This window comes from Thunnus thynnus, chromosome 8 (genome assembly GCF_963924715.1).
Source record: "Thunnus thynnus chromosome 8, fThuThy2.1, whole genome shotgun sequence".
In the NCBI taxonomy this organism is placed as follows: Eukaryota; Metazoa; Chordata; class Actinopteri; order Scombriformes; family Scombridae; genus Thunnus; species Thunnus thynnus.
The window spans coordinates 12,756,929-12,775,592 of NC_089524.1; the positions used below are offsets into that span (position 1 = coordinate 12,756,929).

The following is an 18,664-nucleotide window of genomic DNA, read 5'->3' on the forward strand; positions in this document are numbered from 1 at the left end:
CACACTACCAGGTAGTAGGCGAACGTGTCCCACGTTTGAATACCAACATACACTACACTCAAACCACACTCAATGCACATTCAGAACAAAATATATCCCACAATTCACCACGACAAATTGCACATCAGTCAGGTTTTTGGTGGCAGTGTGCCAACTGGCTGGTTTTATTGACAGTCAAGAAGAAGTTGATGTTTCTGAAAGTTGGATTGAGTGTGAATATTATTATTAATGTACAAACAGCAAGTTATGGCAGAACCCCCAAAGATGGTTATCATGTAATATTAACAATTAATCTGTTCTTCTTGATGCTACTGATAAGACTAAAATTGCATATACTGTCAAGATAGATATTAAGTATCATTATCAAAGATTTTGAAAAACAGGCCTATGTTCCATTCTTAAAAAATGCTATCAGACTGAAACCATTCAAAATAATATTGTGTTTTGTCTCTTCCAGGTACAATAAACCTACCTGCTTCTAGATAACTTAATTTGATTTAATTGCTTTGTATTTCTCCTGTGTGTTGTTTTTTTTTTTTATTGTCCTCTGACTGTAACGGTAAATAAAGTTTGGTTGATCCAACTCCTACTTCAACAAATCATCTGAGCTCAGTTGTTGCCATGTACAGTATCTGTATTTGTGTGAGTGACGGGATCACAGGTCCTTATTAATCAAGAGTGTCCCAGTGAGCTTTGATAAACCTCCACATTCCTGCGGTCTTAACAGGCACTCTGGCGCTGTGCAGTAATCGGAAATGTGTCACACAAGTGGCCACTTGAATACTTGCAAATACCACAAGAGTGGGTATTGGGAAAGAATCTGATTTGTGATACACTATTTCTACTGAAATATTCTGATAACTACACTTCTAATTTGTCACACAGGTTGAAGAAGTACTGCGAAGTTATTTGGTTGCTGCAACATTAATGTGATTTCTAAGTTTTTTTATTTTATAAATATTTTTATTATATAATCAACTATACACATTTGCTCCATGATTGCATAGATGGCCGTTTGGACTGTAGTTTACTTGTCACTGAAGTGTAGCGTTTCCACCCCTGAAACACCAAACAAAGAAGGGCCAACTGATTACAAAGGCTGTTGCAGAAAATTGCAACAGCCTTTTCAGCCCGAAAAAACATTGAAAATGTATGCAAACTGTTGAACGCACATTAAATGCAGCCAGCTTTACAAAAAAATTCTGTGGAAAGCACCATGATTATTTTTTCCTTCTGAAAAAACTGTACAAGTATTTTCAGTGTCTTTAAAGAAACAAAGCTGCAGGTCTAAAGTGTCACTCATTTTATTGTTATTCAAACCCAATTATGTCTAAAAGACATGTTTGCAATCTAAAAGCTCAATCTGCTTCCTGAAAGACAAAGTCTGTTACAGACAGGGCATTTGTAGGTTAACATGAGTGTTAAATCACTGCATCAAATTTCCCATCCTGAAAACCTCAGTGCATGAGTAATGATCTCTATAACCTCTTAAAGCTACTGTGCAATTGCCCTTGAGCAGGGCCATTCATGCAACTATTTATCAAGTGAAAATATGTAGAGGCTGACAGTAAAGTGACTATGATATGATTGTGGGTAATTCTCTGAAAGCAGCACAAACACTTTCTGACATTTAAGAAAGGAAAAACAAGGTGTGAGACTATAGTAACTGAGCTTTTCATTTGAGAGTCTCTGGTCTGAAATGTATGGTAAACCCCATCATTTATCTGAGTGTCTGAAGGTAAAATTCTGCTCAAAACATCAACATGAATCAAGCACATTAACAGCACCATGAAAGTACTTAATTTTACTCAATAAAACTAATTACCTGCCTGCATAACTTAGAACCAGGCTGTTAAAGGCACTAAGCCAATAAGCCAAAAATAAATAAGCCTTAACATCAAAGCAGAATAGCTTCTGTCAGGATTTCCATTCTATCATACTCTCATCTTAATGAGAAGTGATGACTGACTGCTCATCAGACTCCCAGCCGTCACACCAGATCACACAGGAACGAGCGTCCTGTCATTCATTCGGCCCGTCTTGACGTTGCTCTGTGATAAGCCTCTCAAGCTAATAAGCTCAGACAGGATGCTTCACGTCAAGGTTTGATGATATGAGCAGATTAAAACTGGATTAAATTCCTCCTCAGGAGCACAGCAGCTTGACGACCACAGAAGTCTTGTCCAAACTAACGCAGCGCAGCAGAGAGAAGTGTACTCTGACGTGGTACTGTGTCATGTACTTTACACACACCTGATCCAATTAACGAGTCTGTAGTGAGTTCCTTAATTAAATCAGGTGTTGCAAGAGTGAAACCCCGCATGACTGGGCAGAAGGAGACAGTTGTTGATATCCGACAGCCTGGAGAACTGACATGAAAGTGTGCAGCCAGTGAAATGTTAAACTAAAGCTACAGAAACTAGAATCACCTCAACATCTCTAACCTGACAGAATGACAAGTTGACAGAATTTGATCTAATAAAAAACTGTAAGAGTGTTTCTTAAGTGTCAAAAATCATATCCTACACGTCACTGCAAATTCATTCTTGCCCTTGGAAGCAGCTTTTAGTAACAGAGTGGATTCAACCAGCTGTCGTGGAACTGTAGATGTTCAAATTTCAATTTCTTTTAAACACTTGTCATCCATGTTGGTTTAAAAGTTGAGATTAAATCAACATTTAAATAAATGTAAATTTAATTATTTTCTTTACAAACGTCAATCTGTTCTTTCAAATACATTCTGACATCTTGAAATAGATTTTGATTTACTGAAGGGGATCATTAAAGGGGGGCATATCATGTTTTTTGTGGTTTTCTGTTATTTTTATACTGTTATGATGTTGGATGTTAAACATGGTCAGCCTCCTCTGAAAGCTTTGTTTTGCAATGTTACCTCTATTTCCCCATCAAACTGACATCAGATCGTTCGTGCATACCACAGTGACAGTAATTTTGTTTCATGGGTTGTTCGTGTGGTACACTCACATATTTTGGACCAGATTTGGAACTTGAACATGTACGGATGTATTTGAGAAGTTTATACTTTGAGTAAAGAACGAGAAAAAGAAATGAAATCCTACTACTACTATTTGTTTATGTAGCCTCCCAAGCCACCAGAGACTGGCCAATCAGAACAGAGTGTGCTCATTGGGAGGGAGGCCTTAAAGAGACAGGAGCTAAAACAGCCTGTTTCAGACATAAGTTGAACAGAGGGGCTGCATAAAGAGCCAGTATAAGATAAATAAGGAGTTTTTTTAAACTGTAAATCATGCAAAGATATTCCAGCAGAGCCCCAGAATATAAATATAGACCTGGAAATGTGCATGATACGTCCTCTTTAAGTTTATATCAGCATGATGACACACTGATGACAATACTTTCAATCGCACAGGCTGAGGTGGAAGAGAGAAGGGAGTTGGAAATCCAGATGTAGTAGATCCTGGAAATACATTATGGGAGAGGAGTAAAATGTATTTCAACATAAATTCTCCAGCACAGCTACAGTACTGATCTTTGTGGCCCACAAAGGATGGACAGCTGGGGTCCAGGGTTGGATCCAGAACCTGATAGAAATCTCCTCCCATAATAACTGGTTTATTGCCCATTCCAGCCAGCCTACACTCCAATCTATATCAGAGGTGTAGATATTAGCCATGATCAGCGAATGACCTTGAATTTCTGCCAGGATAATTATCACCCTCCTGTTGCTATCTTTAGAAATTTTGAGACACTTAAACTAAAGGCTTTTATTAATTATGATGACCACTCCTCTATCTCACAGCTCCTGCACAGTTAGGTGTTCCTCCTGCAAGAAGCAGATGTCATACAGTTTGGATTTGAGTGTAGCAAGAATACTTTTGTATCATTACTGATGTATTGCAATGTAAGCATAATTTTAATATTTTAGCTCGTCCTGGTGCTGCTAATTTTATCCTCTTCACATACTGTTGGGTAGATTAAAGGATAGGGTGACTTTTTTTTTCTTTAAAACAAGAGTCATGTGCCCATATGAACATTGACACATGTTTTTCTTGCTGTAATCATTCCTCCTGTTCATACTGACCATTAGAAGATCTTTTTTTACTGCACTTACAATATAAGTGATGGAGGACAAAATCCAAAGTCCTTGTTTTATACAAAAATGTATTCAAAAGTATATCTGAGGTTAATGTGAGGCTTCAGCAGTCTGAGTTAGTCATATCAAGTGTATATCCTCAAAATTTATAGTGTTTTTGGTATAAAATTCCCTCTTTGTGTTTCCCTGTTGAGCTGTGGTGGAAGGATTTTATCAAAAAGAGGGAATTTGGCACTCGAAAGACTGTTCATTTCACTGTCTGACTGTTGTTTTAAGACACATTTGAAAAACTGTGAATCTATTCTGTAATTTATAACAATGCATCATATTTTATAAATTTATTATATTTTTGTGTGTAATTGTAAACTTAATCTACAATGTAACCAGAAACTATAGCTGTCAAATATATAGGAGTATTTCCCTCTGAACTGTCGAGGAGCAGAAGTACATTGTAGCAGTACAGTTGGTCGATTGGGTTACTTTCTGCTGTTTCTTTGTGATCGCACAGCTGCATGCTGAGGGTATCCTCCTCCTTCTCTGAGCCAGAGGCCTGAATCCACTGAGGGGTCATCTGAATCAATTATTGTTAATCTATTCCAGGTCATACATCCGCCCATCCCTCCCCCTCCGTCGACACGCTCACTGTTGCTCATCCATGCATGAGTGGAAGGAGAACTGTGTTCAGATTACAGTTCAGTAATTAAAGGGGTCAGAAACACAATTGCATAGTGTGTTAAGTGATATCTACATGCATGTCAGGTGCTACAGCACATTGCTTTTTTATACGATTTAAAATCTAAACTTTGGTAGGATTTTGTCATTTTTTAGTCAAGTTTAAAGTCACAATGTAAATATATAAAAGGTTTAATAAATTTTGGATGAAAAAGCGCCAACAGAAAATTGTTAAAACCTGCTGAAGAGTGGCAGCAAAAGGCAGCAACACAGCACACTTAATGGCTCACCATCACCACCGTCCAATTGTGCAAATAAACTTTAGACATTAAAGTTACATTTCAATTTTGTTTCACTAATTAGAATATTATATACCATGATAACTGTGCTATGAAATGTTCATTTGGTATATAACTAGGGCTGGGCAATATAACGATATTATATCGATATTGGGATATGAGACTAGGTATCGATTTTGGATATCATAATATCATGATATGGCAGACGTGTTGTCTTTTCCTGGTTTTGAAGGCTGCATTACAGTAAAGTGATGTAATTTTCTGAACTTTCCAGACTGTTCTAGCTGTTCTATTATTTGCATTTACCCACTTAGTTATTACATCCACATTAATGATGATTATTTATCAAAAATCTCATTGTGTAAATATTTTGTGAAAGCACCAATAGTCATCCCGACAGCATTGTTGTAATATCGATATTAAGGTACCTCCAAGCAAAAAAGATAAACTGCCTTATTAAGGATAATGAGCGTAATATTATGACTCTCATTATGCTTTAATAAGACAAAGCTCTAATCAAGTTATGGCTTGTTAAACAAGCCATAACAAGTTAAAAGTGGGAAAGACTCACCATAACCAAACAGTCAAAAGTTTGACACACCCATCACAAATGTCTAAGCCGACTATGTCTTCAAACTGAATTCCTCTTTGCTTGCTCATCTAACTCCAACAAACAATTAAATCCATTACCGATATTAATTTGGCAAATATTTTCTTAATGAATCGATTAATCATTGTCAAAACATAGTGAACCACAATTTCCCAGAAGCCAAAATGACGTCTTCAAAATGCTTCTTTTGTCCGACCAACATACCGAAACTCAAAAGATATTCATTGAATCATGTCACACAACACAAAAAACAGCAAATCCTTACAACTGAGAAGCTGGAACGAAGTAAAGTTCAGCATTTTTGCTTGAAAAATTGCTATCAAAATAATTATCTGTCGACTAATGTATTAGTTATTCCAGCTGTTATGGGAGTAATGACAAAATATTCAAAAAATGATTGTCTACATGTTTAGGGGTAATAGTGCTTAAACTAGAGATGTGATTAAACCAACATGAGTATCTGCAAAGCTTTCAAGGGGTTGTTTTTTTTTAGAGAAACTCTGGCAGAACTGCCTGTTATAAAACCACTTTTTCATTTAAATAGAAGAGCTAGTACATTTTCCCTGGGATATTTTTTTTGTGTGTGTGTATTCAGGGCCAGAGCAGAGGAGAATGAAAAAGACAGACAGACAAAACCTGGGAGACACAAAGAGAGAAACCTCAGCTGGGATCTGAGCCCAGACAGGCCAGTGAGGGAACAGGACTGAATCCTCAAGTGTGGTTCAAACCTCTATGGGCAACACCACTTTTCATGCCTCTCGGGGACATTTTATTTTCACTTCTGTATGTCTTTGTATTCATGTACAGCACAAGTCTGCAGCACTTTGTCATGTGGTGCCAACTGGCAGCTTTAAAACTACAATCTACCTCAAAGAAAATTCTCAAGGTTTGCCTTGAGAAAACCTTTATTTGATATTCTGCCATTGTCAGAGGATGGGAGAGTAAAGCAGCTGAGTCTGAGCTGAAAGTTTTGAGTTTTCTTTAATCCGCTCATTCTCCTTAACAGCCCTGCAATGACACCAGATAGAGGAGGAGGCACTTAGCCCTGAGGCCGTCGGCAACGCTCCACCCTCATGATAAATTAATTGTATATGGGTGTACATACAGTATGAGACATCTGATGAAATGTCGGAGTGAACCAAACAAACAGCCCTTTACTCCAACAGTCTGCCTCCTGGAAAGGCTTCTGCTGAGCTTGCAAGCTCTTTCTCAGCTTCACATTCATACAGATGAAATAATTCCTTTCAGGGCCAGGAAAATATTACAACGGTATTGGCTGCTGCTTGCAGCAAAGGCCATAAACACAAAGACTTCTATGATAGCTCCATTTGGATGAGCTGGAGGACAAACAATACACGAGCTGAGTTTTCTAAAGGGAGCTTTCAGCGAGCAAGGAGGCTTTAACACTCTTCCTCTGACCATCGAGGCTGCTTTCACTGCAGGGCTTCATGCTCAGTTTTAAATTACTGCTTGAACCTCTTTGATAACGCTTCATTACCTCTAGAATAGAAATTACAGCTCATATAGATATAAACTGACAGTGATGATGTTGTAAAGACACATGCTGAGTTTAATCAAGAGTATCATTTTTGCATCTACACCATCAACATCCAACATGGAAACAATGTAATGAATAATGTTATTCTCTTTACCGTATCAATGGGAAGATCTTAAATTATGCTGCCTTCAAGTCATGTTGAAAATATCAGAATTAGCAAGTAGAGTACACATGAATGAGCCAATAAAGCCGTAAATACAAATTGAAAAACTGGCATATATACTAGAGGCTGCAACTAACAGTTGTTTTCATTATCAATAAATCTGCTGATTATTATTAATCGATATTGTTTGTTTAAAAAGTTCCCATCACAGTTCCCTACAGCCCAAGTTGATGCCTTCAAATTGCTTTTTTTTATCCGACCATTAGTCCAAAGATATTAAGTTTACAATGACATATGACAGCAAAAAATGTAAATACTCACAACTGAGAAGCTGAAATTGAGGAATGTTTGGCATGTTTGCTTGAAAAATGATTTAAACTATTGATTACCAAAATAGTTGATTATTAACTTTCTGGCAATGTACTATCATTGCAGCTCTAGTCTTCAATGGTTAAAAATTTGTGCCCTGATCTGAAACAGGGAAACCCACATGAACCCAACTTACATAAAAATAATTTGCAACCAATCAGAGAGAGAGATCTGAAATGGACACGAGAAATCAGACCGTAACCGAATAGACCCGAGGATTATCATCCAAAATGTATTTGACCACAACAGACCCAAACAAAAACTGGCAGCAGCATGATTTGCCACCAATTAACAAGCACAGTTTACACTCTCATGATGATTATGATGCACCACACAATGAGAGTCCACTTGAATCCTCGCAGATAATTACAGATATTGACCCACAGAGTCGAGACCCTTGAAAACGCAACAGGGCTTGACTGACCTGATTAGAGGAAATATAATTTGCAACTGAGTCAGTCCAGGTGGACCTGTGAAGACCTCTAATGTAAGCGTAAATCTTATTAAAACCCTTAAAAGAAAAGTTTCGTCTGTCTTTTTTTTAGATATCAGCTGCAAAGTTACTCATACAAAGAATGTAAATAAACCAAGAGCAACAATTATTGTGAGCAAAGAAATGAACTAAATCATATGCAAATTAAAACTTGTTCAGCAAAGGATTTAATTAGAAAAACTTCAAGATGTGATGTGTGTAAATAACAATATAATGTTCTGTGGTCATCCTTGTTCATTCCTGACAAACAAGATAATAACCAAAAACTGAAGCAGCTTTTTGGAAACACAGTTGGGCTCGATGTCCCCCCTATAAATCAGAAACACTGAGCCTTCACAGTCTAAAAACATCCCCTGCGATATCACCTGTGTCTGAGAGAAAAAGGGTGTGAAGGCTCTAAAAGCTGCATGAGGAATGAGGAGAGCACTTTGTGAAATCACGATACCTGGACAAAGACATTTCTGTGGACAGCAAAGGCTGAAGCTGTGTATAGTTTAATGAACTGAAGTCTTTGTTGTTTGCTGCCTGTTTATCAGTAAAACAGTTTTATTGAACTAAATCAACGTATTTGGCAGTCGCCATCAAGCCAAGGGACAAAATAGTACACATACGTAACTGCTGGTTAACAATATGTGTGCATTTCTGATTAGAAGGACACGTCATTTTCCTGACTACTTCCATGTTTTTCTTAATTTTTTGTTTTTCTGATGTGTGTATGAGAGAGAGAGAAAGAGAGAGAGAGAGAGAGAGAGAGAGAGAGAGAGAGAGAGAGAGAGAGAGAGAGAGAGAGAGAGAGAGAGAGAGAGCCCTCAAACACTTATCAGCTTCACAGTGGGACAGTCCTTTAGAGGAAATAATCACACCAACAACTGACACTTTGAACTCCCCAAACAGCACAGTCACTTGTGTCCAACAGTACAAGACTGCAGCAGCAGGCATGAGTGATTATAATACTGCATAAAATACATATATGTATACACAAAATAAAGAATTCAGTATCATTAGTCATTTTTAAACCATTGCAAATTGGATGAGACTTGATAAATTACATTCAAAATGAGTATTCACTCATATCAGTTAAATATTCCCATTATTTTACACTGATATTTCCATTTTTAATAAGCTTACAAGCATAAAAATATAAGAAAATGCTCAGTGGCTTTCAGTATATACATTTTAAAAATGTATTTCTTATTCAGTGTTGAGTTGCCTCCACACACACACAAACACATACTGCAGATTTTCTGTCTGTCTCAGTCTGTGTGTGTGTGTTCGCCCCAAGTCATCACTTTCTAATCCTCACTGCTCTCTTCATCTCTCTTCTTAACCTCAGCACCCATTCACCACCCTGAATCCCTGATGTGTGAAACAGAAGCTGCACCCCCCCCTCTCTGTCTGGCCCTGCAGACAGACCCAACCAGTCGTTTTTGTACTTGAAAAAAATACTTCTCGACCTGCCAATAATAGAGACTATAAGCTCAGCTGGCTGTAAATAGCCTGGGGGGAGGGTGAAGCTGCAAAACTTGCTGCCAAAAAATCCAATTGGTTGTACTTAAAAGCCAATGTTTCTCACTTAAACAGTAAAGCTGAGGGTCTGCAGGAGATCTGAGGAGGGATGAGATGACTAAGAGGGTGAGCAAGGGTCAAAGAAAGAGCAGCTATATTAAGACATATATAGATATAGATATATACATATATACATATAGAAATAACCTTATACACAGTGGGGTGTCATGCAAGGCTTCAGTCAACTACACTAGCACCAAAATGCATTTTTCATATCATATTTCATCAGAAGTTGATAACAGCAGAAAGTGTTTCACAAAAAATAATCAGTAATGATTAATCCAACAGCAAAATCTAGTAATAAGGTCAGAAAGTACTGCTGCTGTATCACAATGTTTTATCTCCCTTTATGTATCCTGTTTATCAGAGATATGTAGGCTATTACATTTCTGTGAATCTTTGTTCCGTGCATTGCGTAACCACAGATCAACACTTACGAGCATCATAGCGGAAAGAGAAATTAAAAAATAATGATTGTTGTGATTGGCTGAGTCTTCCTTGTGCCAAAGGAAAAAAACAAAAATGTTAAATTTTCATTAGTAGTGTTACATGACTGTGTTACTGCTTTACATACAATATCAATCTGATTATACTGCTCTCACACTGTAATACTACTTTCACTAACAAACACTGTGTGTAATGTAGTGCTGAAACTATTCATTCATTAATCGATGAGTCGATCAACAGAAAATAAACCAGAAACAGTCATTTCAGTCATTTATCAAGCAAAAATGACAACAATTCTCTGGCTCCAGCTTCTCAAATGTGAGGATTTGCTGCTTCTCTCTGTTTTTTAATATATTTTGTGCTCTGGGAACTTGTGATGGGCGTTATTCATTAGTTCCTAACCTCCTTGCAGATTAAACAATTAATCAATGAATTGATATTAATTAGTTGTAGCTAGAGCTGAAACAATTAGTCACTTTGTCAACTTGTCAATCAGCAAAAAGTGAATCTGCAACAATTTTGACAAATGATTAATTGTTTAGATTATATTTCAAGCAGAAATGTCACTGGTTACAGTTCCCACAGTGTACATTTTTGCTAGTTCTCATCTTCTGGGGTAGATAATTTGGGTTTTTGACACAAACATGCAGTTCAAAGATGTCACCCTGGGCTCAAGCAAAATGTGATCAGCTATTTTTGTGAAAATTTTAGACTAACAACTAATCAATTACTCGAGAGAATAATCAGCAGATTATGTGATAATGAAAAGAATTTGCAGATGTGGTCATGGAAAATTACCTGGTCATCACCATTACATAACCAGATCCACAGCTGCAGCTTCAAATCTTTTATTATTGGATTTCATTTCATTACTTAGTCGCCTCATGAAAAATTAACACAAAAAGTCACAATCTTCAATAAGTTTCAAGTATTTTTCTAATTGAAACAAGCAAACCTTATAACTGAATGGGCAAGAAGCTGCTGTCAGTATTTACTTATTATAGTTGATTATAGAAATATCATAACAGTAACTATAATAATCCTAAAGTTATCATAGAACTGTATTTTCAGCATGTCAGGTTAAATAACAGGTGTTGACCAGTAAGCCAGGGTTTGTCCTGGTTTCTGCATCCATTCAACAATAAATTTTAGTCTAGATGAAAGCATCAACAGATCATCTTTTTCACCATCTGTGCATTAAGACAACACATAATTGTAACTCTGCAGTGTTTTCATAGCCTCTGGGGGCTATTGTTTTGGCAGATTTCACTTTATTCCTCTGAAAGTATTTCTCCTTTAAGGGTCTGTTTCCTTTGACCTCTGAGAGACAGCAGCCTCGTGTCTACATTCCTGAGCCAGCGAAAGTGTCTGGCCCAGTCCAGCAACATTACACGCTACAACTACATACCAAAAACAGCACAGCGAGGGGAAACGCTAACTCATAACTGTTCAGCAAGTCACCAAATTTGCAGCATAAACCACATCAGAACTTATACACTGCCCCAAGTGTCTTACATTGGCACACAGTGAGGAAAGCTTTGGAGCAAAACTGAGAATCTTTAAATTTATGTTCCCTTTGATCAGATATTTTGTTGAGCAACTCACCAAGCATCTAATTTGGATCTTTGATTTGTAAAATAATCCACTATAAGCCTAACTGACAACGAGAATAAAGCGAGCTCTGGATGTGTGTGTTAAATGACGGCACTTATCTGAAGGTCAGCTCTTCTCGTAGGAGTCTGACTGATAACTTACTGCCGTCACAAATTGTGAAAGTGACACAAAGCCGGAGTGTTCTGCGCATTCAGGATATGAAGGTCGGGGAGAGACACAAAAGAAAGAGCTGATCTTTCATCTCGTCACAGCTATTCACCTTCATGTCAATAATACACGGTGAAATGGGGTGAATAGAAAGAAGAGTGAGCCGAGATTACTGTTTATTTATGCAGTCGTAGATGTCTCCAAAATAGCAATTAAGAGGCTCTACTCCCCACAGGGCAGCTGGTTTCTCTTTGGCCAGTGGGAGGGCACAGACGTCAAACTATTTTTACGGTATTATGCTGCAGATTAAATGATTATGTTCCCGCTGAAACCAAAGTTTAGCTGCCCTCTATGCCGTAGAGGGACAACAGATTTCAGTACAACAGTAAATAAGATGATGTGGGCAGAAATATCTTCATCCTCCCATATGACTCCATGGTGATTATATAGACTGATGATCATATTGTGACCTACGCTGCCTTATATACAGTACGTACATTTCAACAGTTGTAGCAAGTGGGTATACTGCAAACTTATTAGCTGTTTCAGAGTTAAAGGGGACATATCATGCTTTTAGTGGTTTTCTATTATTTATATACTGTTATGATGTCGGATGTCTACGTTTAATATGATCAAAGTTCCAAAACTTGAGGTTAACATATGTAGAGAGGCTCCCTGCAAGTCAAAAGCCTGGGTTTCAACCTGCTTTGAACGCTTTGTTTGCAATATTTTTTTCTACCTTGCCAACAAGCTGATGTCAACTTGTTGTGCATGCCCATAAACGGCTGTCCATTCTGTAGCCTTGGTTGCTAAGGTTGTTCCATGTGTTGTTTACGTTGTCCACTCTCATATTTCAGATCGGATTTCGGCCTCGAACATGTATGGATGCATTGAGAAGTTGACATTTCAATAATGAGAAAAAGTAGTGAAATCCTAGTACTATGGTTTGTTTCATGGTTTATTGATGTGGCCTCCAGAGCCGGCGGATGTTAAGGGGCAGCCTCCAAGAGCTGGCCAATCAGAACAGAGTGGGCTCCTCAGGAGGGGGTCTTAAGTAGACCAGAGCTAAAACGGCTTGTTCCAGACGGAGGCTGAAGTGAAGGGCTGCATAAAGGGCCAGTATAAGATAAATAAGGAGTTTTTTTTAACTGTAAATTATGCAAAGATATTCCAGTAGAGCACTAAATATAGACCTGGAAATGTGCACAATATGTCATTTTTAAGGGAATAGTACATTTAGACAGACAGCAACAAACAAGCTACCTTCAGCTTCTACAGGCAAGCTTAAGTTCAAAAATACACCTACCAAAACCTCTAAAGCATTTATATTCTATTTGTTTAATTCCCACACAAACAAAACAGTGAAAATGAAAATTTGTGGTTTTAGAGGAGTTATTATTTTTTGTCAAACAACAACCAGATGCAGATGAACAGTAATTCTAGCATGTAAGTCACCCTAAAACCACAATTTTTTTATGTTTTTATATTTCTGTTTGTGCAACATGTTAATTAGTGAGCTTCAGAGGTGCTGGTAGGTGTATTTATGCTAGCCAGGCTAGCTGTGTCCCCCTGCCTCTAGTCTTATAGCTAAGCTAAGCTAAAGCTAAGCTAATTCTCTGAGGCTCTAGCTCCATACTTGACACACAGACATGAGTGGTATCAATCTTCTCATCTAATTCCTGGCAAGAAGGTGAACAAGCTTATTTCCCAAAATGTTGAACTATTCCTTTAGTTAATGTTATACTCTCTTATCTTTTGAGTATTAAAAATTCAAAGGCTGAAAAGGTGGCTTTAAAATGTTGTAGTTTCTTCTGTCACATGAGCATGATAATGGTTGGTGTGTATTTAGTTTTGTGTTGGTTATGGTATGAGCACATCCCTTGAGATTTCTTTACTCCACTACATAGTTCTTGCAGCTGTAGTATTTGTGAAAATCAAGGTCTGACATGCAGAACATACCAAGAGCATTTAAAGTACAATGCACTTTTAAACAGTTTCAACCAGCCAACAATATATGGAACCATCAAGTTGCAATGAAGCGACCGACAGGAGGACGGGTCCAGGTATCATCAGATAATTCGTAATTCATTTGTAATTAAAAAACCAAAAAACGGTAAATCTGTTATTTGTTTCAAAACAAAAAACAGTTTTTGGTGTCAGAATCAAATATCGAAAAACCAATCAAACCCGGCCCGTTTTTTGTTTTTGCCGATTCGTTTAATCGTTATTCCTTTTTGGATTGAATATCGAACAGGTCTGCAGACATCGAATCGAAAAGCGAATCGGCAAAAACCAAAAACGGGCCGTTTGATTGGTTTTTCATTATTTGTTTCTGACACCAAAAACGTTTTGTTTTTTTTTGTTTTTTGTTTTGAAACAAATATCAGATTTACCGTTTTTTGGTTTTTGAATTACAAATGAATTACGAATTATCCGACGATACCTGGACCAGGACGATATGATGAAAGAGACACCTGTCAACAACAGCTGGAGGAGGAGAGCGTGTTGACAACATCTGCACATCACGACAAGCATGAAACCTCATATTTGTAACCATGTTTCCACAGATACTGAGGGTGGGATAAACATTATGAGGATGGAATGAGGGTGGACTTTGTTTAAAGGCAGATGAATGTTTGATGAAGTAGGGATGGGCGGATTGATCCCCAATTATCAATAGTAGTCCTATAAGTGCTAATATTATAATTTTGAGCATCAAATAAGAGCCAAAGGAATACACAAAAGCTCTTTATCAACTGTATTATGTATTGTTGCCATTTATATTAAAAGCTGCACTTTATTGAAATGTTGCTGTTACCTACATTAATTACTAGCTTTCTTTGTACTGAAGGGCTTGTTTTTAGCTTTTAGTTACTCAGACTAGCTAATAAATTATGAATAAATACCCCAATTCGTGCTGGCATTTGAGCAGTTTAAGTTAGTATCAATAACAGCAATCTGAGACTCAGAATAATCTGGTAGGTAAACTGGTAAACTTGAGTTATCGCCCATCCCTGCCATGCACAGCCACAACACAGAGACAACGGTGTGTTTATACCTCTCTCGGTGTAGCGGGTACATTTTATAGCTCGCAGACAACTCCTCTGCAGCAGAACAGGAGGAAAGAGGGTCAAAGTTACAAGGTGAAACAAATGTACCAGTAGAGGTTGGCAGGTATTATTGAAGGTTGGTAACAAACAAGTTTTTACTCTTAATTACCAAGCACAGATCCAATAAAGAGATTTTTTTACACAGTACAACTGCACAGGGCTGAGGTTGTTAAGTTTAATCAAATTTAGGTCAAATATGCTATAATATAAACATTTGAATAACCCATTGAGAGAAAAGAACCAGCATCAGAGCATTGCTTTGACAGATCCATTAAACAGACACATGATACAAATATTGTAAATATCTCTTTCAAATGTAAAAACACAGATCATCTAATACACTCAAATGAAAACATTTAAACCACAGCTCCACTTAACATACTGGCTAAAGTGATAACTGCCCAGTAACACTCCCATCGTAGACTTAAATATGTACTGTATGTCATATATTTTGCAGGATTTGGAGGACACAACTGATGTATGTTGTTTTTTCTGCATTCAGCATCCCATAATCAATTGCTTACTGCTCATGTACTCAATCATGCATTCAGTTGGTTATGATATGCCTACTTTGTTTATATTTCACTTCAGGTGGTCATCAGTTTCTCATAAATATAACTGGACTAAAGGAAAAGCTACTGCAAAGTAAACCTGACATAAACTTTGTTTTTATCAGCAGCCTGGAAATGTTGTTAATGACTGTTACAGAAAAATCTATCATATTGATTTCTATCCAGTTACATACTCCTTGTGTACTGGGACTGACCTTCCCTACATGGCTCAGGTGACATGGATAATTACTTTTTTGGGATGATTTTCTTGATATTTTTGTCTTTATTCGATAGCTGACAGTGCAGAGAGACCAGAAACAGGGATGGAAAGAGGGATAAGTCCTTTAAGACAAGCTGTACACAGCAGAGAGCACCTGTGCACCTAACACTCATTTTGTTTATAGACTGAAGTGGCTGTTAATCAGTCTCTCCTCCCTTTGGTGCTGACTTATGTTGGAAGGGTAGAAGAGCTGCAGGCTGTCTCTTTGCATCAAGGGTTATGCAGGTTCCTGCCTAAGTGTGCAGGGTGGTCCTGTGATTCAATCCAGCATTTTCTACCAAACGTCCTCCCTGACTTTCATTTAGACCAGGTGACTGAACTCTGCTGCCGCCAATCACCACAGAGCATTGATGAAGAGATGACGTCTGGTCCAGGATCTGACACCATTAAAAACAGACTTTCCTACTCGATTGTGGATGTTACGGTCTGCCTGAATCTTTTCTGCCTGGACATTATGCCACAGTGTGATTTGTCACAAGTACTCCAGTCCCTGTACACGAGGAATACAGAACTAGACTGAGAGAGAGTCTCTCACTCAGAGAACCTTGATTGATGTGTAACTTCCTGTTATATGGATATAAACGCCATTATCTTGGTACAACATTATCCGTCATGTGTTGAAACTGAACATTTGTCAGATGTTGACAGTTTTGTTGGCTGTTTGAGGGCAACATCCAAACTTGGAAAATTGACTTTACAAGATGTTTAAGACCACCTGAATGCACCAGTACTGGCCTTCCAGACAATAGAGAACAAACCATCATAGATTGTGTCCTTCGCCCCTGTTATAGGATTCACATATGGGTTAGATACTTAAGACTATTATAAAACAGCATTTTGTAAACAATCTATACATTAAAATGTTTCAATCTTTCATTTTTTCATTGAAAATTGTGCACTGACATGTAGAAGTAGTCCGTAAAGTTAAACTTAACATTTCTTTTCACCGTCATGTGGAAAAGGTGACACAAGCAAAACTGCAAAGATGTAAATGGTCTTCAAAACAAACATTAGTCAAACCCTCATGAAAATGACAGAGTGATGATGATGGTAATCTAATATTGTGCAATACAGTCATTTGAGTAGCACATAAAAGTGTCAGTAAACTGGGCTAGAAGGTGGAAGCTGACAGCATGGGCTCCGTTCTTGCGAGGAGGGTTCAGGTGTGTTTGAACCAAGCTCGAGGATTGCTTGTATAACACACACACACACACACACACACACACACACACACACACACACACACACACACACACCACAGCTAATGAGACTGAGCACAGCTTGACACCAGAAGCTGCTCAAAGCAAACCACCCAGTATCCCCTGCACAACAATCGGCCTGGAAATGGTCCAAATTGTGTGTGTGCATGTATGTGTGTGTGTGTGTGTGTGTGCATGTATGTGTGTGTGTGTGTGTGTGTGTGTGTGTGTGTGTGTGTGTGTGTGCATGTATGTGTGTGTGTGTGTGTGTGATGCCAATAGAGGAACAGGAAATCTCAGTAGTTTCAGCTAACTGGTGGATGCATGCTTGACCTCCGCTTGTGTGTTTAATCATATGACCATAAAAATCACAACAAGCTGAATTTATGCAGCCGCGGTCTCAACGTTTGAACGCGACCTTCTTGCGGTCACAAGTGTCATTAAGGTTTATACGGACATCAGAGTCCTGATTAAACTGGGTCAAGCTTTATGATTCTCAAATAAAAGACGGGCTACCTCTCGGCGCAGCATATCGGGATGTAAACAAAGAAAACAGCGCATTAACACATGCACTGATGTTCATAATGATGGTAATGGAGAAAGTCTTGACGAATAAGAGATGGTGCTGTTCCACCGGATTTAACAACCAAACGCTCAGAAAAATCAAGCAAGTCACCACAAAGTTCACTTTTTAACCATTTCGCCATTTGAACAAATCACTTCCAGACAGCCGGAGTGCGCAAAGTGACAATTTCAGACACAAATCTCTAACTTACCCCATGCTCCGAGGATCTGGATGCTGTTTTTGGGACTGATTCCACTCTTAACTCTTTTGTCCTTTTTTCCTGAAAAGTGATTCGATTCTACCCCGAAATCCTGAACGTAAGTTACATTTCTGAAAAAAAGACAAATCACTTCCGATTCCAGATTCCCCCCGTTTCCCTTCCAACAGTACTCCTCTCTTCTCAAGTCAGTTGTTGTACTCCAGCCTGCCTTCCTTTGTCCGCGGGTTTCCACGGCGAGCAACACCGCGGATCTGCCGTCTCCGTGCGTAATTACGCACCGTGAACCGTTTGGCTCAGCTCTGCGGGCCGGACAGACGGAGGATTGTCGATGAAAGTCGGGCAGCAGAGTGCTTTTAGCTCAAACCTCCTCCGGGACTTGTGCTGTGCTCCTCTCCTGTGCCAGATCACACTGGGATCCCATTCAACTCTCTCAGTGAGACTGTGGAGCCTCTTCAGCGCCATCTGTTGGTCACAATGCACACTACCGCTTGTAGTGTGCATTGTGACCATCAGATGGTGTCCCCCCCTAACCCCCCCTCCCCCATGCACCCTTCCCTCTTTCCACTTAAATGTCAGAATGTTGAAATATAATATGTGGAAATGGCCTGCGGATAAGTGTTAAAAGCCCCCCTCAGCGCGTATTTATGAGATGCAGAAATATAAAAGCTTGCAGCATTTGAGATGACTGGTGGAAACACAGAAACCAAATGGCTGCTTTCAAAAATGCTTCAACAAATAATCAGTCATATGTACAATCCAGCATGAACTGCCTGTGTTGAGTTCACT

General features: G+C 38.4%; 1 protein-coding gene across 1 annotated transcript in view; it reads right to left on the reverse strand.

Annotated features, from left to right (window-relative positions):
- The window catches only part of LOC137187579 (homer protein homolog 3-like), a 52,619-nt gene extending 34,311 nt beyond the window's left edge, over positions 1 to 18,308 (reverse strand). The window contains exon 1 of the mRNA XM_067596579.1: positions 17,870 to 18,308. Within this exon, the coding sequence (XP_067452680.1) occupies positions 17,870 to 17,874 (5 nt within the window). The 5' untranslated portion in view covers positions 17,875 to 18,308. The remainder of the gene's footprint in view (positions 1 to 17,869) is intronic.
- Positions 18,309 to 18,664: the final 356 nt, after the last annotated feature.